This window comes from Phaethon aethereus (genome assembly GCF_964289735.1).
Source record: "Phaethon aethereus genome assembly, chromosome: 4".
NCBI lineage: Eukaryota > Metazoa > Chordata > Aves > Phaethontiformes > Phaethontidae > Phaethon > Phaethon aethereus.
Window position 1 is genome coordinate 30514295 of NC_138578.1, and position 26782 is coordinate 30541076.

The 26782-nt window shown below is 40.8% G+C and overlaps 1 protein-coding gene across 1 annotated transcript in view; it reads left to right on the forward strand.

Annotated features, from left to right (window-relative positions):
* The window catches only part of TSPAN5 (tetraspanin 5), a gene marked incomplete at its 3' end in the record, with an annotated part of 82321 nt that extends 62763 nt beyond the window's left edge, over positions 1-19558 (forward strand). The window contains exons 3-8 of the mRNA XM_081998760.1: positions 9615-9761; positions 11655-11825; positions 13800-13925; positions 18590-18637; positions 18763-18879; positions 19493-19558. Of these exons, the coding sequence (XP_081854886.1) occupies positions 9615-9761; positions 11655-11825; positions 13800-13925; positions 18590-18637; positions 18763-18879; positions 19493-19558 (675 nt within the window). The remainder of the gene's footprint in view (positions 1-9614; positions 9762-11654; positions 11826-13799; positions 13926-18589; positions 18638-18762; positions 18880-19492) is intronic.
* Between the last annotated feature and the right edge of the window lie 7224 nt (positions 19559-26782).

The following is a 26782-nucleotide window of genomic DNA, read 5'->3' on the forward strand; positions in this document are numbered from 1 at the left end:
TGTGTCCTGCGGTGCTTAGTGTGGACTGCTTCAGTTCATGGTTTTATCAGCCAAAATACAGTATAGGTACAGCTGAACTGCAGAGCTCTTGAGCATAGACAGGCTTGATTTTTGTAGCAGGAATTATGGAAAAATGGACTTTTGTCAAGCCAATTTGAGACCTCAGCTCTCTAGAGGACAGGCAATGGCCAGAAGCTGCAGCCAGCAAGATCAAGTTCCAGATACTCATAGGCCCCATGCAACTTAGTGAGGGGCAGATCAGTTACATCCCACATGGAGTTGTTCTTGCTGCAGCTGGGGAGTTGGAGGCACAGGCCAAGTAAGTGAAGCCTAAGACTTGAGAGATCTGTAACTTAACTGAAAAACACTTCTGTAACTAGACTGTTTCTTGCATAAGGCTAGCCTGGATATCCCATAGGCATTATGGACTGTTGTAATGGTATACTGTTAGACAGCAAAGCATCTTTGCAGAAAAGGACCTGGGGGTCCTGGTGTACACGAAGTCAAACATGAGCCAGCCCTTGTTACAAAGAAGGCTAACGGTGTCCTGAGCTGTATTAGGAGTGTTGTTAGCAGGTTGAGGAAGGGGATTCTTCCCCTCAGCACTGGTGAGGCCACACCTGGGCCAGTTCTGGGCTCCCCAGTACAACAGAGTTGCTGATATACTGGAGAGTCCAGAGAAGGTCTGCCTAGATGATTAAGGGATTGGAGCATCTCTCCTACAAGGAAGGGCTGAGAGACCTAGGACTGTTCAGCCTGGAGAAGAGCAGGCTCAGGGGAATCTTAATGTGTATAAATACCTGACGGGAGAGTGTGAAGAGGATGGATCCAGGCTGTTTTCAGTGGTGCCCAGTGACCGAGGCAATGGGCACAAACTGAAATGCAGGAAGTTACCTCTGAACATCAGGAAACACTTTTTTTACTGTGAGGGTGACTGGGAACTGTCACAGTTTGCCCAGAGATGATGTGGAGTCTCCATCTTTGGAGATATCCAAAAGCAGCCTGGACATGGTCCTAGGCAGCCAGGTCTAGGTGACCAGATGACCTCCAGAGGTCCCTTCCAACCTCAGCCATTCTGTGAAGACTGCTGCTGTCTCAATGAACTAAGTCTTTATCAAAGTTGAACTTGGTGCTGCTATTGTACAATGTGTAAACATAAATTTATAAGGTAGTTTGCAGGATTCTTCAGAAGGACTCTTCTACTGTAAACTGATTTGGTGGTGGGGAGGGTTTTGATTTACTTCTGTCCTGGATCGTGTGTCTTGTATCCAGCTGTGTTGTTTTATTAACCTGGCCATCAAGATGTATATACTTTTGCTGTTTCACAGAATCTTTTTAAGATAGAAAGATAGTGTGCCAGGCCACATTAAAAATGCAGGATGTGAAGAAATAATCCACGTTTTACAGGAGTCCCATTTGCTGCTGGCTAAAAACACTTTGGGGTAGATTTGTGGGTTTGGTGTCTAGTTTCTGGTTTTTTGCTAAGTTGGCTTGAATTCTCCCCTTTAAACTTTGTTGTAAAGAAGGAAAAAAAGCACACTATACAGTCTTGTGACCTTCCTTACAGCCTTTGCAGGGAGGCGAAAGAGCTCATTTGTCAAATAGGCAATAGAATTGGCTTGACAGCCAGTCAGCCAGCCCTAAACAAAAACTGGGCAATTAGCATTCTGAGTCATGAACCTGAAAGAGAGCTAGGGGGCTGCGTGGGGGCAATAAACTCAGAGGATGAATACAGCTATCTATACATGGATGCGCTATATAGCTCACAATCTTGCAGTGTTTTCAGGCATGCTAGACTTGGGCTTGTACCATAAAAAAGCTCATCCATGGCAGCTAATTTCCACACACCCCCTTCCCCTCCCCAGACAGTGACATGAACATTGTTAGCATATAAAGAGTCTGTACCAAAGAGTGTGTACTAAGCCCAAGCAACTTATACTACCTTTGTTCAGCAGCAGGGGAAGAATGTTTATATTTCACTGGCTTTTTTTATCCACTTCAAGTCATTTCTTCTGTTGACTTTTTAAAAATAAACTAGATTCGTACAAAATGTCTGTTTCCCTCCTTGGTTGTATATATTGGATAATGTGGTCTTAATGCTCATTGGGAGTGTTCGTGGTGTGATTCCAGTAGCTACTTGGGGAAAATATGCTTCCTGGTTCTCTCACTGCATGCAGGAAGTTTATATTCAGGAGTAGTGAGACTAAGTGATGAACTGGTGTTATGTCTTCTGAAACCTTAGAAGACTGTCCATGGAGAGGAAGTTTTTATAAGGAAAGCATTGTGGTTTGGAGTATAATCTAAGTAGGAAGTAGCAAAGGTAGAGATACTAAAGCAGGGGGAAAAAAATCTGCAGATCCTTGCAAAATTTGTCAGTTAGACTTAGTTCCATGTATAAGGTTGACTGAAACAAAGAGGGAGAAGTGGAAGAGGTTGATGATGTGCATAAGTTTGGTTTCTAGGCTTTTCTTGTTAGATCAGAGGAACTAGAAGACACTCCAGCTCAGCAGTCAAGTTGTGTGCAGTTTGGAGTACCAATATGGTACCTCTGTGTGCCGGCATAGGATTTTTAGTGAGCAGGAGCTCTAATCTGGATCTCAAGCTTTAAGCTAGACTTTTACATGTCAATATAAGGTGATTTAGGCCTGCTTTGTTGTTCCGGGGCAGGCTAAACTCCCTACATAGAAACAGTCACAATTTGTCAGACCAAGTGTGTCTCTCCTTACCCTGAAATTAAAACTATAGTTGTTTTCAGGCAAAAATTCTCACTTCTTTTACTGTCCCAGTGAGTGGCAGACATCAAGAGCGATACACCAGTCGCTTCGTAATTGTTGTGCATACAAGTCACATAGTTCTTTTAAAAACAATTGCTGACAAGGAAACCATGCGCATATCCTGTGGGTCCTTATGGGCTTAAGGATACCCAAAGCATATATCTTGCTTCTAAGCCAGGACTGTGTGTGTATTTTACAGGACTGGAGAGGAGAGAGAGGGATACTAACATTAGCTATTAAATTTCATTTAAATTTCAGTGCGTAAAGATTCATTACCTAAACAGACAGGGTCTTAAATCACTTTATTAATGTTCCAACACCTTGTAACCACTAATACTGAAAAATGTAAAAATCAGTATTTTGCGTGTATTTATGCCAGTTATTCACCTATTGAACTCTGCTTTGTCATGACAAGAAAGCTAGACTAGTTATTCTCCTTCACTAGGCACTTGAAAAATAAAGTTCTGCTGCTATTGCTGTTTGCTGTGGGAAATGCAAAACCAACAAAAATGAAGGAAATAAGATTTGTAAACATCCCCCACCTAGTTTCTTGCTCGCAGAGACAAAATTCTGGAGTGGAATTAATTTGGCATGTTTCAATGACTATTGTTCTGTTCCCCATGCTCATTCAGATGCACAGCATGGAGAGACTGCATAGATTTTATGACTAACAAAGTAGAGAGACATTTTTCCATTTTAAAATCATGCATTTGGAAATACTTTTATTTCCCATCACCCCCATGTGTTCCTGTTTGCTGGTGATTTTAAGTCGTGCAGATGAACTTGTGGAAAGGCTAATCCTCTGTTTGCAAAGAAATGTTTCGGAAGATCATGTATTGCTGAATCTTTTTCTGAGCATCTGCTTTTTTGTCCCTCCTGCCCCAGTCATGGCGTTCTGCAGCAGAGAAGTTTTTTTTCCCATCTTGAAGGAAATGGGGAAAAAAAGAGATAATTTCTCCCATTCTACTTGCGTTGGTTTCTTCTTGTTACTTTTTAATGTCCCTGTAGGATGTTTGTCGTGGGGACTGTTGTGTTGAGCCCTGTTCTTTTACATGCACTCCTGTGGGCCAAATTCCATACACTTTCACAGTATATTACCTCTTTGTTGCCTAGGATGATGATTCTCCTAAGTTGTCTCTGACTCAAGATGCCTTGAGTTTTCCTTACTGGGTCAGCTTTTCAAAATTGCTGTTGCCTAGAGTGTTTTCACTTGGAGCCATTCTGTCTTGCCCTGCAGTATGCTACTGTTGCTGTGAAATCAGCTGTTACAGAGAGAAGCAATGGTCTAGCAAGCTTCTGGGAACATTTCTCAGGCCTGAATGTGGCAGTGGATTCTCTATGCTAACCACAAACACAGACAGTCTGGAAATCTCTCTAATTTGTTAATGGACTTGTTGACTCCCTTCTGCTTGGCCTCATTAGGAACCAGGAACATAATGAGACTGTGTAGGTGTGCCAACACTGGTGCAGTGCTCCAACCAAGATGTCTCTGTTGGCATCCACACATTCTGGGGAAATTAAAGTAACTCCGGGTTCAGCATGCAAAGGCTATGTCTGCTAAATGCAAGTAGCATGGACCAATAGGAGAGGAAATGGTGTTGAAGACCCAGCTTGCACACTCTACAGGTTTTGAAATGTTTGAGTTTTCTGCAGCCTAGTTCTAGTGTGATCTCATGGACTGAATGCCTGCTAGTGGTTGGAGCACAAGCTACGTTCCAGGGGCATATCTTAATTTGTAAGTAGTCTTGTCTGTGTGCTCTGAGACTAATCCCTGGTGTGAAATGAAGCATGGTTTGTGTGTGATCCTCTTTAAATGGACTACTGGATCTGACCTGAAATGCTGATGTAGATGTGCACCAAAGGTGGGAGCTGGTGTCAGAGATCTGTCTCCGGAAAGTAGTACAAATTGTCCTGATGATCTTAAAGAATATAAGGTAGTGAAGGGGTGAGGGGCACACCCTTATTGCTTTTCTAAGTGACTGTTGCTTCCTTATTCTTTATTGATGGGATAAAGGCAAACAATTGCGCGGCTATAGTATCAGGAGTTACTGTCTTCAAGACCAGCATTTTTCCTTTGCCTTGTTCTTTGCTGAGCTACGTGTGAGATCCGGTTTGCAGGGTGGAAGGCTCTGGCTGTAGAAAAAACCAGCATGACAACAGAGTATCTGTCACTGGATTCAGGCATCTCTCATAGACTGTTTTTCTGCCTGTGCTCACATACTATAAGGAGAAGACTGCAGTTCCACAGGAGCTTCTGGTGGGCCTGGCTTGGTTGTCTCATGTTTCTTGATGTGGCAGAAGGCACCACCAGTGCCTCTTCCCCTCCACCCTTTTGTTGAAGAGAAAAAAGCAGGTCCTACTGTTTCACTTGACTTCCTCGCCTAAATTTGGGGTGGGGTAAGAATATGAGGTCAGTCTTTCCTGTTCCATGCCTACGTCATTGTATCTTAGTGATTGAAGTGAAGTACATTTCATAAATAAAGGAACTTTTTTCATAACTTCACCATTATTCATTTTAGTTCAATTATGGATGATGATTTTGTTGCTTCACTACCCCAAACAAATTTTGACTTGTGGTGTATTAAAAGGTTAAATAACCCAGGCGCTGTAATGTGCAGCAGGCAGTTGAGGGTGGGGGAACAGAGCAAACAGATGAGCTGGAGATCAGCCAAGGAACATGTCCTACTGGCTCTCCTTGTGGGACTACAGCAGAGTCCTGGATTGATGCCATTGTGAGAAGAAAAGTATTAGAGTATGTAGCTTTGCACAAACAAAATGTTTACTGCCAAATAAAGATTACGCACATGCCTAAACTACCAAGAAAGTGATGTATGTGTACTCCAGAAAAATAACCATACTTCCAAAATAAGAATGTGGGTTTAGGAAAAAAAAATTATTTCTCCTTTCAGATGCTAAAGCATCAGTAGTACTTGCAACTATTTAACAGTAAGGGTTGGAGTGGACTACTGCAGTAGTGTTGCTGCAAAAACTTTGCATTTGTAGAAAGCCTGACTTTCAAGGATTTACAGGTGGTTTGTTTAGGTGGTTTGTTTGTGTTGATGCAAGCGATCAGTCAACAAACAGCCATCATATGTTCTGTGACTGACTGGTCAGCCTGAGGGTTCAGAGCATGGTCACTGGAGGCTGTAATGTTAGAATATGAGATTCCTGATCCTCTGCTCAAGCACCTCTGGAAACATTCCCTTCTGCTTTTGGCTAAAGATCGGGTGAAGTCAGAATTGGTCACTACCAGGCATTTGTGCCTCTCTGCCAAACTTTCCCCAGAAGTAGCTATTACAGCCAAAAAATACTGAATAGTGTGGTAGTAGGCATTATAGAAACTTGTGGATAGGAAAAGTAGATGCCTATAGGACTGTATGTTTAGTTTGTCTTAACAATACAAAGTGAGATAATATTCCGCAGTCATTGCTGTGCTGCTTGAAGCAAAATATGCTTTTCTTTAAAGTATTGCACCTCTGTCTCTTCAGAAAGCTTATTTGTAAGTGTCCAGGAAAAAAACAAGACTGGAAAACAGTATTTCAGCAGTAAGCAGCAATCTTCTATAAGACTACCACTGTGCATCTCTAGCTGTAACCACGGAGCATTGTCTGTGTTTGTCATTCCTGCTGCTAGCTATTGTTTTATTGCCAAGGCCTTTCTGAAGATTGTACATCCTGAGATGTCTCTTCAGAATACTGATAACTTGGGATTCATATGCAGAGAGCATGCAGAGTACAAATGAGAATTAAGCAGTATGTGCTTTGCACTGTCAGGATGTATTATTTGGGGTTTATCCAAGCTAGGCTTATGGTTGCCATATGTGGACTAGCAAAAGATGCACATAAAGGTGTTTTCCAAGGACAGTAAACAATGGCAGATAAAGTTTGTGGTGTTCTATTTCAGTGTGTGTCAGAACGTAGCTCTTCTGATGATTTGGAGCCTGGAGGAGACCAGAGATTAGAGTGACTTTGGCCAGGTGACTGGCCAACATGGGGCATGCCAGGGTGCGAAGAGCCTAGCAGTGTTAGAAAATCAAGTAAGGTGAGAAAGTACACGATCAGAAAGACAATATAAAACTGATTCACTAACATTTATTGTCATCAACTTTAATGGGAGTGTGACAAAATGCAAGATGGTGTATTTGTTTTCAGTAGCACTTCTTTATATTATGACTAGCTTCTCTAAGAGCACTGTTCACAAATGTGGACTGAATTTCATTGGGGTTTCTTCTTTCATTTGCTTTCACATGGAAACAACTTTATTAAATGTAGTAATTTGCTGTGGATTTCTTTTTTTGGATGGGTGTGGCTTTTTTTGTTTTTAGAGAAAGACAAAGTGTCTTTTAAAGAGAGACTTAAATGACTGCTCATCTTGAAATTTTTTTTTTAAAGTAAAATTATTATAATACAAAAGCAACATCCTTTCTCCAGTGACTCTTTTCTCACTCAACTACACTACAGTCCATTAATTCCAAAATCAGCTAACATTAAAAGAAATGAGTAGTAGTATTTACTTTAAGGCAGAATTTCTTCTCATCTTACGGTAACTATATAGGCACAGAAGGCAAAAATAGAAAGGATTTTAAAGCTTTGAAGAAGTCATTTTAGCAGTCTTTCCCTTGGGGCAGAGCTTATGTTTCCTGACTTGTGTATGGCCAAGGCCATGACTTTTTCAAAGGTTTGTGTGTTATTGGATTATACTATTTATTTTGCTTGTCATTCTTAGCCAGAAAGTTGTGTCTTTGATTTCTTTTCTATACAAATGTGATGAAGCAAAAGTAGTGGAAAACTTCTGCACAAATTGATTTAAGTGTTAATGATGGATAAGTGTTCATTTCAGCCTGGTTTGTGCCATCTCATCGCTAGTTAGTTAGAAGAAGGGATGTGCCAACTGGTCTGCTTTGATAGCAATACTGGCTCTGAGCAGCATTGTGTTATACCATGCCTTATGTCTATTTTTGTCTTTTTAGTGAATGGCAATAAGACTAGTACTATATGTAATGTAGGAGGAAAGTGATGAATGGGGGTGTGTTTTTTTGGTTTTTTTTGTGGGGTTTTGTTTGTTTGTTTGGGGGGTTTTTTTTGTTGTTTGGTTTTTTTTTTTCATCCCTCTGTTGGGCAGTAGCCTTCTGTAGTAGAGGAGGGAGAGGAGTCTGGTTTGAGCAAGACATTCATGTTGTTGGTTTATTGTTTGTACTTTAGGATTGGGTTGTAGTCAGGTTTTTCTTTTGCTTTTGGCATGTTGGCCTTTTCCAAGCCCCCTTGCTGTGTGCACTGAAGAAATTCACCTGTATATTTTATCCAGTCTATTGTTTTCTGCAGTATTAAAAAGCTTTGAGTACTGTGTTGTTTTACTACTTAATGTCAGTTTTGCTTGGGAAACTATGGAAGTGGTTGCAGACTATGTGGAGTACTGTGTTAGAGATGTTAGTTACATGACTATTTATCTGTTCTGTGTGGTCCAAATGGAGTACATTTAAAAATAAATCACAGGTCTAAAACCACAGTTGTGAACAGTCATCCGTTAACAATGTTACTAACAACTTTTGGAAATGAGGTTATGATATCTTCTTTCAAATTTATTGCTGTTTTGGGACTATTTCAAAGAAACAAAGGGGATGTGAACATGGAAAAAGATGAAGAACTTAGTAATTCTGCAAATAAGGAGCTGTAGAGGTAATTGTCCATATTGTTGCTTTTCAAGCCACAGCTTCATTCAGGAGTTAGTAGGGAAAGCAGCAGTCCAAAGCACTCAGCCTGGGTTCAGGCTTCTTTGAGGAAACACATGGAGAAATGTCTGCTAAAACAGTGTGCTTAGCATTGACCTGCCGCACTGGGGAGGTGAATGAAGACATAGTGATTCTTCAGCTCTTTTGCTGCCAAAACGGTTTAGGAAATTGTAAATGCTCCTGTGCAAACTCACTGGAATAAGGAAGACTTTGTACTTGCTTCTTGATATGACTCATCTGTTCAACATCAGCCAAACTCTGGTTAAAATGTGTTTAAAAAAAAAAAGTTCCTCGGGATTACTGGCGTCACAACCCAAACTCTGCTTCTAAAGGGGGCAATGGCATTACAAGCAGACTGTGCTGACTGTCATATCTAAAACACAGCATATGTGGTTTACCAAATGATAGGTCAAATCGTCTCCCAAGACGAGTCCTTAAACTGCCTTATGTCCTACTAAGAGACTTAACATTATTTTAAAATTTTTCCTGCTAACTGATTAGTCAGTAGCTGTACTTTATGAGTTTTTGGCACTGTGAATGCCTGTAGTTAAATTGGCCGGGTATCTAGTTTGTCAAAATTCGGTGTAAAATTCGTTGTTGCAAGATGCTGCAACCTAGGAGCTCACTTGTAATTTCTGTCAATTGTTGTAAATACTGAACATAAATGCTAAATATGTTCTTGCTAGTGACTGCTTTTCCTATCATAACATGTGTAACTGTGTGCTTACATAAACAATGTATATGATACCTAAAATGCATCTCAGCATGGGTAATAGGATTGAGTTAAGTTTTGTTCAAGTATCTATTCAGACTTTCTGGCAGACTAATTCTCATTGCTACAGAAGCAGTAAAATGCCCTGTGGGTTTCTTGCAGAGGACTCCAGAAGCCCATTTTGTTGTTCGTTCCACATATTGATTCAGAAATATTGTACATAATCACCCTTTTTATCTCTTTTTTGAATGCAAAGATTTTCTTAATTGTGTTTTCTTGCTGTACTGCATAACATTATTTGCTGTAGTCTTCTACCTTTTTAAAAAGAAAAATGCAAGCAGAATTTGTACAACTGGAAACTGAACATACTTGTTACCGCTTGGCATTGTTTCTTTCCCAGGGAGTGCTGTCCAATATCTCCTCCATCACCGACCTAGGAGGCTTTGATCCAGTTTGGCTCTTCCTAGTGGTAGGAGGAGTTATGTTCATTTTGGGATTTGCAGGATGCATTGGAGCTTTGCGAGAAAATACCTTTCTTCTCAAATTTGTAAGTAACCTTTGCAACTGTGGCATTCATCGGTTATGTAGCGTAAGTCATGTTCTCTGTTCTTGCTTAACAGTGTAAAGATTTTAAAATGTCTTTTGGGAGGAAGGTGTTATCTGATGTGAAAGTACTGTTCTGTGGATCTTTTTTGCTTAACTATTAACACTTTACAGCTCTTCACTCTCTGGTGCTTAATGCCTATTTTTAAGGTTTGAAACTATTGATGGTAAGAACCATAACATGGAACTACTGCTTTTCATATGGATATAGCCTAACATTTTGCTTTCCTGCCATGAAAAGAGAGAAATTTCTGCTAAGAATTGGCACGTTAAAACTTGAGTCCATAACAAACTGCCTATGAAATATGAGAAATAGAGATACACCACTAAATGTGACCCATGTGATTTCTGCTGTGCCAGTGCCCCTCATGGTACAGAGGAGATAGGACTGTTGTGAGGGGTTGCTTGCTGATATCTTCAGTTCTGTACCGTTTAGCTAATTTGGAAAGGCTTCATTGCTTACTGTCAGTGCTGGGGCCTGAGGGGGAGGAAGGGAGGAGAATGTGCCCAGGATAGGTAAAGAAAACAGAAGTTGTCATCTTGAACTCTGGGCTGGACTGTTAGCTGAGGAAGGAGCTGCTGATATACCTCAGTATTCAAAACTCCTTCAGCTAAGTAGCCTGGTTCTGTGTTTTGAAAGCCCTCCTCCTGTGACCTTTGAAGATGAGTTGCATTTCAGATAAATTTAAGATTTATAATAAAAATTCAAGATTCTTTCCACCACCAGCCCAACTTCCAGAGTTGGGCACAGCCTGGGTAGTAGTTGTGTCTTCATAACCATTAACTGTTAATATATACATGGAAAGGCTTCCTGTGAAACAACTGCTTTCAAGGGACAGATTTGGCTCCCACAGACATGTTGTATAAGGGGAGGAGGCAGTTGAGAGTTACAGTTCTTAAGGCATTTATAAAGCAGCTTGGGATAGTTCTAGCTTGGTCTTGTCTCGCTTAAAAAAAAAAAGGAAAAGGAAGAGGAAAGAGCTATTGTAACCTTTTTTTCTCCTCTTTGCTTCTCTTAGCTTGCCCAAAATGAACCCATCTGTATCAGCAATAGCTTCCTATACAGCAGCTGCAAGAGAAATTAAAAATGCATCTGAACAAACAGAGAGAGCATGTTAAAATGAAACTCAAAGGCACAGTTGCAAAAAGGATGGACTTCCAGTATATGAGGACCCCTGTGTGTTTTAAAACAGTGTAGACTCAGTAGAGATGCTTAGAGAAAGTGGCAGATCATTAGTAATGCCTTTGGCATCCATTGCATTTGCATTAATCATAGCAGCCTCATTTGGTTTTAATGTGGATGTGAGTCATTCCATAGTCATTCGGCTCAGACTTAGTCATTAATTAATTTCTGCTGTTACCATTTTTGCTTTGTCTGCTTAGGCAGAGCTTTACCAATGAGGGTGTCTAAAGAAAAAGTCACTTAGAAAGCATGTCACTGGCACTATTGGTTGTTTATGCCAATTGTTATTTGGTTGTTTATTGAAAATGTAAGTGCCTACATAGAAATTTAAGATGAGTTTTCAGAGGGCCCTACAGGTGGTGAATAGCCATCCCTGTTGAAATTTACAATGAAAACTCTTGGACCCCTTTGAAAATCCCAGTGAAATGTCCAAAGTTTGAATTTGTTGGCATTTTTATTGTTTGTTAAGATTCCTGTACTACAGCCCTAATAAAAAATGGTATATTTTTAATTTAAAATTTCCTGTGTGCTGGCATAGCTTGAACTTGCACTGAAACAGATAAAGCTCTAACACTGGACATGATTGTGAGCCTTGAAGAGTAAGTTTTTGGTCATAAAGCAAAATAATGTAAAGTTTTTTCTTTTTCTTCATAGTTTTCTGTGTTTCTTGGAATCATTTTCTTCTTGGAGCTTACTGCTGGTGTTCTAGCATTTGTTTTCAAAGACTGGATAAAGGACCAGCTGTATTTCTTTATAAACAACAACATCAGAGCATACAGAGATGACATTGATTTGCAAAACCTCATAGACTTCACACAGGAATATGTAAGTTCGACTGTGCTTTTTTTTTGTAAAGCTTACTGTAAAGAAATCTCATCTATTTTTTTTTACTTTCCATCTGTTTGGTTTCTTCAGATACAATAACAGAAATATTTTCGCTTATAGTGCTTTTGAATCTATGTATGTATATTTCTCTTTATAGAACTTCTACAAACACAAAGCACCTGTGAAAAATGGCTTATTTGTTGATGTGTGACTGAGCAAAACAAGGTGGAGAGTTGGGATGACTTATTCTTGAAGACTTAGAGATAGTGTGTCAAATCCACAAGTTAACCATCAGTGTTTTGTGTTCAGTTTTTTGGAGCATGTTCCATATGCTTATGAAGATATTTTAGGGTTCTTGGTGTCCAAAATATTTTATAAAATATTTTATTGTAGGAGCTATCACATCTGTTGAAAAATAATCCTTTTCTAAGTTTAATTTGGTTCTGAGATGAATGTTGATGTAGTTTTAGCAATGTTAGAGGTGCTACACCACACTGCAGGTGGCAGAGATGTTTAGCTGGTGTGTGTGAAATGAGAATGTTATTTCTTTTTAAGTAGATGTAATGCAATTAACCTAATGAAGTGGGCAACTCAAAGTTCTCGTAGGAAATCTCCAGATGATGCTACATCTGCGCTTCAGAGGGAAGGGTGAAGCCAGAGATGCACACACTTGTACAGGTTAAGCTCTGTAACTTATCAGTGTGTATAAAGGAGTCTTGCACTGACTTTTGAACACAAGTTATTTTGCCAGTACCTTCTTGCTCCAGTACTCAATTGTGGCATGTGTTGATGAACTCCTCTTTGAATTTGGCCTTGTGTAGCTAACATGGTTAAGTGTTGGTTGAAATCATGTTTACTAATTTTTGTACATTCTACAATTAAAATAATTTCATTTGATGTTTGACTTGCTTCTATATGCATTGAGGGGGAAAAAAGACAAGTGAGTAAGTAACAGGATGTGGATCCTTGCACTTGTTTGAATCTTGTCCAGGTGGGACGAGGTCAGAAGTCACCACAGTCTGAAAGCAGTAGTCCACTTGTATGCAACCAAAAGGTTACAGTCCAATTTTGCAGGCACTACAAAAAACTTGCTCTCCTAACTGGATTAGCACTCTTATCTGCTAAGTCAGAGACAGCATGAGTCTGGAGAGCTAGCTACTTTTTCAGCAAGTAGAGATAATACTTGAAGACAACATATTCAGGTATGGCAGAGGGAATTGTGTTACACCTAGAAAAAGAGAATTGCCATTCTATTGCTTTTTAAAATGTAGTTTGTTTGGGGGTTTTTAATTTTTTTTTTAAGATTACATAGATGGGTTCATTGGGCTAGCTCCTTAAATGCTGTAAACCATCAGTGCTCCACTGATCTCCAGTCCATTCTTTGTGTGTTCAGCATGTTTTGCCAGAGCCTAAGCCTACTATTTAGTATATTTACTTTTTGAAGGATTCTGCCTGCCTACAGTAAAGATGTTATTTGTGCAACATGTGATGCTCAGGAAACAATGTGTTCACACTGTCTGACGTACAGACAGGCAAAGATTCCCCAAACTGGCAAAAGGAGCAGCTATACCAGCGTAGCCCTCGAAGCTGATTAGTTTTGCTGAGAACCCAGGGCACATTAGACTGGACAGAGTATCATACTCTTGGCTCTACTATCCTTGGGGCCTGAGCTTGTAGGCCTGTGCAACTCTGGTGTTGTGTAGGCTTATTGGCCCACTCCATGGATTTCTCTCTAGAGAGCAGCATTGGAGGCTGTGAACATAGCTTTAATCACATGATAATTTTAGAACAACTTACAGGTTTGGAATGTTCTTTTTGTTTTAAAAGACAAAAACAGGATAGCTTCAATGAAACCAGAGGGAATCTCAGATTTTGTTTTGAAAGCTAGAGGGAAACTGGCAGGGATGATGGATGTTATTAATGATGAGATTTGTTTGTTCTGCAAGTCAAGAAGCTCTCCTTTCTTTGTTCTAGTGGCAGTGCTGTGGGGCTTTTGGAGCTGATGACTGGAACCTTAATATTTACTTCAATTGCACAGATTCCAACGCAAGTCGAGAGCGCTGTGGTGTGCCATTCTCTTGCTGCACTAAAGACCCTGCTGTAAGTGACAGTCTCAAGAGGGTAGGATGGGTCTGCAATTTTAAATCACTCCATAAGATTTTTTTTTTTTTCCTGGAAGTCCTGCATGATCATTACCTTCTCACCAACCTTGCAGCTCAGCTTAATCACTAACTTTTCTGTAGTCAGCAAAAATACTGGGTTAACTTAAGTCTTCATTGTATGCTATTTGCTGCTTTTCATTATAATGAGAGAACCATGGGCTTGGCTAAACATATGTATTAATTTTAGCAAGTATAAAAAACAGAAGCCCTTAATGAGTGGAAGGATATGAGCTTTCAACTGAATATCATCAGGATATTTCATTTGCTGCCTTAAAGAACAGCAACTCTAAGATAAGACACTCTAAAGCACGTATTACTCGTTATTTAATGCAGTGTCCAGAGACTGCAGCAAGTTTGACCCTGTTTGCACTAGGTATTCTAAGGAATGACAGCCTGTGTCCTGAAGGATCATAGAATAGTTTGGGTTGGAAGGGACCTTTAAAGGTCATTTAGTCCAACTGGCCTGCAATGAGCAGGGACACCTTCTACTAGATCAGGTTGCTCAGAGCCCTCATAAAAAAATTTCTTCCTTATATCTAGCCCAAATCAAGCCTCTTTTAGTTTAAAACCATTACCCCCTCGTCCTATTGCTACAGGCCCTGCTAAAAAGTCTGTCCCCATCTTTCTGGTAAGCCCTCTTTAAGTACTGGTAGGCTACCATAAGGTTTCCCTGGAGCCTTCTCTTCTCCAGGCTGAACAACCCCAACTCTCTCAACCTTTCTTCATAGGAGAGGTGTTCCATCCCTTTGATCATTATCGTGGCCCTTCTTTGGAGCTGCTCCAACAGGTCCATGTCTTTCCTGTGCTGAGGGCTCCAGAGCTGGACACAGGACTCCAGGTGGGGTCTCACCAGAGCAAAGGGGCAGAATCGCCTCCCTTGAGCTGCTGGCCATGTTTCTTTTGATGCAGCCCAGGATACAGCTGGCCTTCTGGGCTGCAAGCATACGTTGCCAGCTCATGTCCAGCTTTTCATGCACCAGTACCCCCAAGCCCTTCTTGGCAGGACTGCTCTCAATCCCTTCCTGCTCTCAATCCCTTCATCCCCCAGCCTGTATTGATAGAGGAGGTTGCCCCAAAAAGGTGTTGGAAGACACACCATGGCAAATGAGCCCACTTAGGGGGACCAGAAGGTGATGTCCCAGTTAACCCCTACCATACCAGCAGCATGTTAGGCATCTGCTCAGGATTTTTAAACAATTCCCATGATTTACAAAGCAGACTCCATCTGCAGACTGAGAAGCATTTTAAGCATTTTCATTCTGTGACATGCTCGTCAGAGCAGCATATATTCCAAAACCCAGCAATACTCAGCAAAGCACTGGAAGATATTCACAGTTAAGCATCTGTGTTAGACTTGTTTCAAGTCTGATCTCCCTCCACCCAGGTCTATATTTCAGCTACTAGGAGAGATGTTTCTTTCAGCTTAAAATGAGTCAGCTGCATTTAAGCCCAGGGTGCCTTTCTTCATCCTCTGCCCATTGTTCTTCGTTGATGCTTACACCAAATTAATCACGATAGTGTCTGAGTACATGAGACATTTTTCAAACCCGCTTTTGTCCAGCATTATTTCGGGGTGGAGGGGGGAGGAGGGGGGAGAATAAATCAAACAGAAAGCCCTTTGTATGCCTGCTTGGGCTCCTTTTGCCATGCACAATAGGGCCACTAATCTGCAGTAAGATCACCCATCACGATTGATGTTACCCCACGCAGTCCATAAGATGCATGTATAGATGGCATACACCACCACAGATGTGAGTTTTTATCAATACTCTCTAGAGGAAAACAGAACTTAATCCTAAATAAAAAGACATTTTTGATGGCATCAAATAGATATTAACGCAGAAGAGAATTATCACAGGCAAACTTTTGCGTCATTTACGTACTCAGAGGCAACTTGACTGAAAGAGGAAAACACAGCTGAGAGCGTGGGTTCTTTTGAAGAACTGTGACATATGATTGCATTAGAATCTTGAGTCGGGTATGGACATCTTTACATTCTCTTTTTTTCCCTTTAAAATTACTGCTTGTCATACAGTCATCTGAGATCAGACTTGAAAGGTCCGAAAATGTTTGACGGAGCAGCTTTTTGGTACATTTTTCATGTCTTTTTAAATAGTTTCAGTTCTGGATCATCAGGCAGAGAATGTTGGAGCACTGCATTACTAGTATGGACATGGTCAAGAATGAAGGGTAGAGTGTAGGGAAGCAGTTCACTGGCAGTGAAAGGCTTGGAATAGGGATGAGTGTGTGCATGGAAACTCTTAAAGTGGCTGACACTGCATACATTCGACCTTCCCATACCTTAAAAGAAGCAGCCTGTGAGTGCTTGTATTGTCTAGTAGTTCAGCTGTGGCTTTTTCTCCACCTGGAGTGACTTACAGTTCTTTGAATGTATGAGTCTGTGGCACTGATGGAAGTTAGGTAAGTTGCCAACAGGCACCTCAGGTGCTTCCTGCCTTGCTAATGCAACACAGTTGCTGCTCCTGGCATCCAGTCACTACTGCTGCTCTCCCCCTCTCCTGATAAGGCACTGCCACTTGCACAGGCTGCATTCTGGTTTCTCTGCAGTGAACATGTCTTCACAGTAGTTTGAATCTTTCTCACAAACATTTGCAGAAAATGTTTTAATGAAATATTAAAACACAATGTAGGTTAGGCTCAAGCATTACATTATGCTTAGGATACCCCCTACTGTTTGCCTATCTGCCCACCCACCCATACAGAGAGGTCATCACAAACCAGTTTAAAAAATATAGTTGTTATAAAACCGAAACAGTGACAGCAGTACAAGGTAATCTTATAAATACATAATCCATGCTAAAGTTATCTCTCTCTCTTTGTGTGTATATGGTTATGCAGTTTCTTAGGGGGTGTTGCAGCAACCAGAAATTTAAAGTTAAGTCTCATTATAGGGAAGTAACATGCTTAATTGCCTTTAAAATAAAGACTAAGAATAATAATATTTCTAAAAATATTAGAAGTCATGCATATAATGGATATAATTGTAACCAACCTGTGACTGGTTCAATTGCCATGATAAAACACAGGTTTATTCTGAGGAAAAACAAAATTGTCCTTTTGGAATTAGGATGCAGTGTCGGACTGATGCAAAATGTTATGTGGATGCTTTATTGAACAGGACTTACTTTTAGTTTAGCTTGAATCAGGAAGCAGTTAAGTTTAAGGTAGGCCAAAATAAGTCTCCTTTAAAACAAATTTGGACTCCTATAGTTCATTTTGCTATAGTTTAGCAGGTTGACGTGTTCAAAATTCCTGTACAGGCAAGGCCTAGAAAAGTTGATTTATTTCCATTTCATTCTTCACGCTTGCTTTCGGTTAACGGATTCCAAGGCTAAAGGCAGAAGCACAGATGATAAAGCAAGTAGGCATTCAGTACAAAGAAGAAAGCTTAAAATTCCTCTGTTGGAATCTTACCTATTTTTACAGCCTTGAAGTTTGTGGCACTGTTACATTTTTAGATCCTGGAACAGAAGCATTCATGTCATTAAAAGGTAGAAATTGCTCAAATCTTAAAGGTCCATTGAGGGAATCCAGCTTGGGCAACTGACAGGATGCAACCTGTTGATGTACTTCCTGCAAAGTGAGGAAATGCTTAGAGGACCTTTAACTGCTCATAGGAGGAGATATATTTTTCCATATGGCTGCTTTTAAAAATCTATTTCTCTGCTGGTTGCCTTTCTCACTTCCCACAATTTGATTAAATTGTGATGTTCAGTACACCTTGCTAAGATTGGCTGATTTTCTCACTTCCTTTAGTAGTTCCTTCTTCTGCTTACCGTTATTATATGAGCTACTAATGCAGTATTTTGCTGCTATTGTGACTGACACCAAAAGTAGTTGCTTCATTTTATTGCCTTGAAATGACTCTGTATACAGAGTAAATGCAGCTTCAGCTTCTGATGGGTAGCACTTGTTCACTAGGAAAAGTCTGCCGTAGCCTATTTTATTACCTGTGCTTTGGGAGTACTAAAGCAGAGGTAGTAGGAAAAAAAACCCTCCTTTCCCATTGGTATCAAGCTCCTGTAAGAAAGAATAGGCAGTAAGAACACATTACCGCATTTCTTCTTTTTCCTCCCTAGTTTTTGAAAAGGAACTAGGTACAGTGTATATATTTCTATAGATATCCTTGGTAAGAACTTGCAGCTTCTGCAGCAGAACTGCCCCTTCTCACCTCTTCACGCTGCACAGACTGAAGCCTGAAAACGTTAACAGTAGCCTTGGCATATTTTTCAGTATAGACAAAAGCTTTTCAGCAGAAGGTTCTTTCACTTAAAATACATGTTCCCTAGTCCCTTCACTTTGACTTCTGAATTGCATCTGGAACATGGAGCTCGTCCAGGTGGAGGGCTGGTTTCACCAGCTTGCTTCCCTGAGAGCTGAAAGTACTTTTTGACCATGGGCTTTTGTTTGTGGCAGATATTTAATAGCACTGAATGGGAGACGAAAGGGTTTTTAAAAAGCAGTGTGGTAAACAACGTTAGGATGATTGTCTTATTACACACAGAACCAACTCTGAGCAGTGGGGAGAGAGTGTCTGGGGGACACTTCACTGATTGCTTCTTTTCTGTGTCTCTCTCCTAGGAAGATGTTATTAATACTCAGTGTGGCTACGATGCAAGGCAAAAACCAGTAAGCATTTTATTTTTTTAATATTGTATCTTAAGGATTGAATTCCTCTTGCAAGAGCAGGTTATTCTACTGATGAGATAGTTGGATGTAATTATCTCTGTTTTCTTCCCTCTTCTCCTTGGCAGGAAGTTGATCAGCAGATTGTTATCTACACTAAAGGCTGTGTCCCGCAGTTTGAGAAATGGTTGCAGGACAATCTTACCATAGTTGCCGGTATATTCATTGGGATAGCATTACTGCAGGTAAACATCACATTCCCTGTAATGAGTTACACAGAAGAACAACAGATAAATAGAATGTATGAGGGGAGAACTGTATATGAGAACTGGGAATACAGTGTCAGTTGCACTTAGAAATATATCGTCTGTAGGTTTTAGAGAGGGGAGCTAAATGCATGAGGCTTTCTTTGTGTTAAGGAATATTTAATTTTTATCTGTAGGGATGCATTTTTTTTTTCATCTGTCTGCAGGTCAAAACTAACACTCTGTTAGATGAACATTAGGTAGAGATTTTTAAACCTGTACAGACCTACTGTTTCTGATGGTGCTTAGAGGAGCAGCAAAAAGCCTTCACAGTTGTTTGTGTGAAGCAAGTCTGTTCAAATTCACGGAACTCAAATTGAAATTCAGTGAATTCAAATTCACTGTTCAAGTTCACGGAACTCAGTGGCACTATAAAAATACTGGGGTTACAGGAGTTTTTTGATATTCTTCCTTCTTTCAACACTTACTATTAATTTGATTTCTAACTTTCTGTTGCTTGTTTTCATATCAAAGTTCTGTATAACCTAAGGAGTTTGCCTGTGTGAAAAGAGTTGTCCAATGCTCAAAATGAATAAACTGTTGTCTCTTCCAGATATTTGGGATATGCTTAGCCCAGAATTTGGTTAGTGACATTGAGGCTGTCAGAGCCAGCTGGTAAAACTGCTGAAGTAACCACAACAAGACACTGGACAACCGAAACCCTCTGAAACCTCCAGTGTGTCGCTCCGACACCAAGCTGCATGGACATGGGTGACAGGGAAGCCTTCTCTCCCAAGTAGTATCAAGTCTAAGTTCCTGATATTGCAGTGAACTCGTGTTTCTTTGGGGTGGGGGAGAGAAGAGTGGGCTGTTTAAAATCTGCTGCTCACTGACAATTTTTTTTCTTTTAAACCACCAGTTTGAAAGCTGTTGAGCCGTGAATCTCTACTGTATTCTTGATCCTGAGTAAAAAGTGGACACTTTTTTAAATTGGTGTATTCGATGGGACAGAGTTGCATCGTTGTAGTCTGTGGATATGCTGTTTATTCTTTGTGTCATGAGCTCTTCGATAGCTGCCAAATATTCCCGAGATGGTCTCTCTCCTCACCACTCTGTAAAGGAACAATCTTCTTGTTTTCACAGCTGAACATAGCTACAGGCCTAAACCCATCGAGCAGGAAGCAACTTTCTATGCATCTATTGTACAGTAAAAGAAATAGTTTTTAAAACAAGGGAATTTTTTTTTAATGCAAGCTTCCAAACATCTCCCTGTAGTACCTAGAGGTTGGAATCAGCAAGCTCACAGGGAGAATTGCCTAATTTTATCAAAATCTTTCTTCCTTCTCCACCCTTGTACGAAGGGAAAGGAGTTTTATATTTGACAAACAAGGGTTGTAGAGCCTTTGGTTGCTGCCATACCTTAGGACATCAGTCTCTTAAGGCAAGGTTGGGATATAACTGTATAAATGTATGAAAGCAGTGTGGATGTTGGGTCCAAGTGAAGAATATTATTCAGAGAATGAATTATATATTAACTTAAAAAAAATCAAAACATATGTATCTGATATGGCTAAATCTTTTGTTTCTCTGTAATTTAGTGTAACCTAATGTATTTAGGGATCTCACTGATATTAGTGCTTTGATATACTTGTGTAAAACTTCTTTTAAGATAATTCCTTGGTCTGTTCCTAGCTGAGGCTTTGGTCTTTTTTTTCCTTTAATTTGTTTTACTTGCATGAGCTGTGGAGTAAGAATCTGTGACATTCCAGTGCTTTAAGTCTGTGCATATGTTTTAATACAGTCTAATCCAAACTTACTTATTGGTAAATGCATGTGATTGTGGAAAGATCATATCCCATTCCGTTGGAAGGTGGAGAGAACAGCTTTTGCCAGGGTAAATGCTTACCACCAGTGAACAAATCTTTGCTATGGAGATGTGTCTCTCATTGTTGCTCTAAATGCAACAAAAAGTTTTCTTGAAGCAATGGAATAAGTTTTAAAATAGAAGCACGTATTAGGATCAGCCAAGACAGACTCTTCTGAATTGGATAAAAGAGAACAGAATTTGGAATAAAGCACAAATAGCGGAAGAAGAATTAGATCAGACTCCATCCAGTTTAGAGTTTTTGATTCGTTCTTCTTCACTAATAATAGTGAACTTACAAACCTGACCATGGCTTGGGTAGTTTTATTGCACTTTGTATAAATTTAGCTTGTTGTATGACCCTTTTCAGTACCTGCAGAACCAGTCCTGAAAGCTGTGAGCTCTTGGCTCCTGCTTTCATCAGACAGTGGCAAAGGGTGTGCAGCACTTCTTAGCATCTTTCTGAGATGAGTTTCCTAATATGAAGTATGGGGAATAGAAGAGATGAATGCATTGCTTTCAAAGCTTCCCTGCTCTGGATAGAAGGCTGGCCTGATGACCTATTAAGGTCTTTTCTGGTCCTGTGACTCTTAAAGATGTGAGTACATGTACCCTTGCACATTTTGCCTTTCTGTGCTTTAGTTGACCATGTTTTTTTTCTTCCCTTGAAGGCTGGTGGTAGGCACATCGGTGCTCCACAGATGCCTCAGACAGTCCTGTTGTCCTCCTGTCTTTGAGCATTACCTCATCCTCTTCTGGTTAACTCCCACTGACTGGCTCTGAATCAGGCAGCCTCCATATCCTTTGGTATCTCCTGTTAAAGGCCAGCCATGACTCAGAGTAATTTTTTTTCAAAGCTTTTGAAAGCAATTATAATTCACTGTCCTTAATAAAGTTGGTTCCACATCACCACAGTGTTATGTTTTTCTTAGCCGCTCCTCAACTTGAGGAGTTACTGGTGTTTGTTTTCCCCCAAAGGGACACACCATTTTGCCTGATAGCAGCAGGACAGACAGATCATCACTACCAGTGTTGCTGCACTGAGGCAAAATGTTGTGGTGAGAAATTAGGGACGTGTGGCTGAGAAAGTAACCCCTCCACCCAAGAGCCTTGATTCTGACCCAGTGCTTTGCTTTGGAGAAAAAAAAAGAAGCCTACATTACAGAAACAATCCCTGTTGCCACTGATCTTGAATGCTGCTGTTGCTGCTGCGGGCTTCTGAAGACACCTTCATTCTACTTGAATTTCTGCAGTTGTACTGTATTGGCCTTCTGTCTTGTCATGCTGTTCTCTGAGTTCCGGTCTGCTGGATGTGCTGTTGGCAGTGTCAGACTGATAGGAAGGTAAATGCTCTGAGGTGAGCAAATCTTGTTCTCGCTACTTGCACGTGTGTACACAACTGTGCAACACTTCTGCTGAGTCCCAGAATGACTGATTGTTCTTATAAAAACCACTAAATAACTTATTTTTCTAAAGCTTGCCTTTATTGCTGACGATGCTGATCCTTCCCCGTTCCCAAGAGATGCTCTTATCTTCCTCATTTTTGCAGTTGTTTGATGGATGCATACTGAATGTTCAGGATTAGCTGTCTGTATTGCACTTTTAAATCCCACACTTTTTGTCTACAGATGTCCTAGAAATGCCCCTTCAGCAGCTACTCAGCAGCTTAGGTGTCCAGTTTGGAAAGCTTGTGGGAGGCCTTGGGAATCCAGCTATTATTGTCAGAGCCTGCCAAATGCGAGCAAGCTTTCTTCCAGAAAACTTTGTGAAAACTTCAGGTGAGCTGCAACTGCACGATTGCTGGCTACATGGGCTCATTTTCTAAAGCAATAAGATATGGTAGGCGGTACGACTTCTTGGCAATTTCTAGCCTGCCTGGTGTGGTGGTGGGGTACATGTGAGTTCAGAGGTCAGCCTAATTAATGTGCAGTAGTTGTTCAGAAATTTGTCAGGCTTGCAGCCCTGGTGGAATGGGAAACAGCTCTGTTTGCTGGGCAATTCATATGGGATGGTGGCGTTACTAACGAGAGGTCTGGTAGATTCTGCAGTAGTCCTGGCTTTAAAGCCATTTCCAAATTCCCCACTGAGCCCTGCCGAACGGCATCACAGTCCTTGCTCCTCTGCTTTCTAAATACTCTCCATATTCACAGGCTTTTCTGTTTGATCTCTCTCTTTTTTTTTTTTTTAATAGCCTAATGGACAAATGTTTGATTTGCCTCTGTGTGTCTGTTTCAGTAGCAGTAGGATCTCTTTGCTTCAAAACCTGTAATTTTGATTGTGCCCCTTAGAGTTTGAAGCTGTGGAGATGCTTGTTCAAGTGTACTGTCCTGAAAGCCACCTTCTCTCCCCTTTGAGAGAGATGCTAATTGTAGTTCTGGTGTGTAAATAGTGTTTGAAATGTAAATAGTAGCATGCAGATTAAATGATTCTTGCACATGACTGCTTTTCAGCCTAAAAGTGTTTATTCTAGATGTGAAAGGTGTCCACCATCAGAGTTTGCTGATGATAACCGAGTGGTGGTGGTTCCAGCTCACCTCACCCCGGAGGTGAGGCGGGAGTGCTTTAACCGCCTGCCCTCTAGTGTCTCCCCAGCCGAGCTGCAGCAGGCCCCGCGGGCAGGTAAAACCCTCGGGTTAGTAGCAGGATCTCCCTTGCCTTTTCCCTTTGCTACTTGGAGTTAGAACAGCATTAGACTGTAAAACGGGGGGTCGGATTCAGCACCCCCTACCAGTTGTGGGAGATTGCCATCACTTGCGGCAGGACGCAACATGGTGCTATAAGAACCATCCTGAACGTTGCTCCTGTGTTTTTACTACTTCAGAGATGCCCTTGGTAAAATTGATTCTGATTGACAATGCTGGTTACAAGAGAAACTCTTGTGTGAACTTTTGATTCCATTTCCCTTCTTGCTGTTGTGTGCCTTTTGGGTGCATTGAAGTGGCAGTTCTGCAAACACTTACGAAGGAGATTAGATTGCAACAGGTGTTGAGTGCTGTTGAAGGTTCCAGTTCTTCCCCCCCATCTTTGTTTTCTCTCTGAAACTTTTTCAGATATCTGTAATTGGTCATGAAACTGTCTAAAGCAAACAAAATAAAACTAGCCCGTTGGATCCATTAGCTACCAAATTTTGCCACTTGAAGAAAAGAAAAAAGTCTCCCTTAACACACAGTATAAAAATAAGTGGTGTGACTACTAGCGTGAACCAGGCAGCACTGCTAGCTGCCTCTTGTGTTTCAGCAATATAAATGTGTTAATAAAAAGCTCCATCCTTATCTGTGTTCATGTTCATGCTGTGTACATAGTAGAGATGGATCTGATGCTACCTTGAGCTCTGAGGAGATTGGAATTTGGGTTTGGTGACTCAGACCCCTCTCCGATACACACGTTCCAGATTAGTTCCAACTGATTCTCTCTGGTTCATCCTGGGGTGTACGGCAAGGTGTTGGTATTTACCCTTTATGTATCATTCCTTTTTATACGAATGTATTCTCTTGTGTTCCTTTTTTTTTAATCAGTTGTAAAAATTGATTGTAAAAGCCAACTACACTTACCGGTTGAAAGTATTGCTATAACAGAACTGCATGCCCAGTAGAGTTTGACTTGAGCTTTAGTTTTCTGATTTTGGACTGGTTACCTTCAGTCTAGGAGAAAAGCATAGACCAGGTACATAATGTATTACTTGTCATCTTTAGCAATTAGGCTGTGGTATTGTATCACATGCTGATCTCAATGGATGTAACTGGAGTCTACTTAGGAAGTCAATGCAACTTCCTGGTAATTCATTTTAAGCTATTGAAAGTGGTCTTGATCATGCTACTTGTGTTCTTGGGTTTTTGTTTTTTAATAGAGGCATTTTTTAGGAATGTTTTAATACACTTATGATGGACAATACAATAGTTTTAATAGTTGTGCAGTATTCTGTATTTACTTGAAGTAAATCATTTTATATGCAATTTGTTAGATAATTACCATTTTATAAATAAAATTGCGTGAAGTATGATGTTGTGAATGCGTACTCTTGATGTAGCACTTAACATTACTGGTACAAAGATACGTTCGTGCAAACTTCCTCCAGGAGAAGACCTCCCCCAAACTAACAGGTGAAATAAATTCCGAAGTGTCTCATATGCAATATAGAAGATTGTGTTCTAATTAAGTCACAAAGCACACTATCATGCCACCAGAGGCTGCCCTTAAATAAATAATAAGCTAGTACGTGAAGAGCACGTCCCCACATGAGGAGATCCCATATCTACTGTCAACTGTTGTTGAGGTCTCTGGCTAACGAACATGCTCTGCTTCTTTCTGGCAGGTCGTTGGTGTTCCTCGGGCTGCTGCATCTGCTGGTTAGTACAACTGTTGGAGCTCTCCCTGTAATCATGTTGGTGACCCTGAAGTGTTCAGAAGTTGCTGCTTTGCAGGGAGCAGTACAAAGGGCATTTGTCACAACTTAATTAAACTTTTGTAAAGGGAGGTGGTGAGAATTTCACTTTTCAAAGTGCAAGGTGGGTAATGACGTCTTGTGCATGTTTAGACGCAGCCCAGATTTTTAGTATTTCAAAAACTGTAGAGCAAGCTAATCCAATCCAATATCTCAAACCTATAGTTTTGTTTGCAAAACGCCACCATGACTGATTTAAAAGCCCATCTCTATATCCAAATTGAAGTCCAACGCCTTTTGTGTATTTCAGGTGTATCCGTTGATCTGTGCGTATGGAAGTGACTTGGCAAAATAAGAATGCACATGTGGAGGAGGCCTTGGGTGGGGAGGGAAGAACAGAAGTCAGCCAAAAAGAAGCAAAGTTGAGGGCACTGACTAAGTCTTTGTAACATGCAGTAGATGTGACACACTTGGGTAGGCCACTTTCACAGTGGAGGGGTACTAAGAGTGGCTACCTGCATTCTGTCAAACTCTTAGCACATTTGCATACTGTTTCTTGAAGTTGTGTCTAGTTACCATTTCTAGGACTTTTGAAACCGATAACCTTTTCTGGGTCTTGTGGCCTCATTTGACCAAAGAGTCCTCTGGATCCAACAGCACAGCATTTGTGTGGATAGATACAGTCTCTTCGATTACCTCCTCCTACTGTGACATACACCCGTCTTTGCCCTTGTGCAGACTTTCCTTCTGCATCTAGGCACAGATCTTGCTTAGAGATGTAAGTCACTTGATATTCCATCCAGGGAAGCCACCTGAAAGTAGAAGGATGTCACAGTTGGCCTTTGTGCTTGCTGTGACAGTGGTGTCCCAAACACAAATTTGGTGATAAGGATATGGCTGATGCTTAACCCTAGATCCAGTTAGACAAGTGGGTGAATAGGAATTCTGTCAGTGTCGCAACTTTGGTTATGATGAGCTTGTGTGAGTGCTTGTGGTTTATGCCGATGTCAAAAGGAATAGTCTCTTTCTAGACCCGGGTAAGTCGTTGGTAACTGGCCTTTCAAATGTATTTCAGGATCTATTTAGATCAATGGGAATTATTTCCATGCCCGAGAACACTTGGGCTCACATGGGTCCACTGTGAACTGTCTAAACATGCTGGTTATGTTCAGGAGTGCGGAGGGTCTGTGCTATTTGGAGCCTGATGTCACAGGGTCCTGGTCTGTTCGCAGCTCTACATTCTGTCAGTGGCTTTATTGCACTATTACTAGCAAATCTATTTGGAATGTTTTTTTTTAAATAAGAGGCTGTTGTACAGTTTTGTATTAGAGGCTTTTTCTGTGCATTTCTGTCACTGGATTAAATGGACGTGGAATCTCTGCTGTGTGAATACTCCTGCAGCATCCACTGTGTTTTGGCACAGTCTTGGAGCGTAAACCAGCTATTTAAGGCAAGTTTCTTTTCATAGCCAGCTTATGTACATAATCCCTTCCTCATCGTGACAGGCATCTTCCCATCACAGGGTCTGTGGGATAGCCAGTGGTTTCATGGAGCTGGGAAGTGAATCTGGGAAGGTCAAAAGCAGCGTTTTTGCAACCACATGGCATGGGATCGCATGGGTGCTTGGCCTCTGGGTTTGCCACCTCTGCTGATTAAAA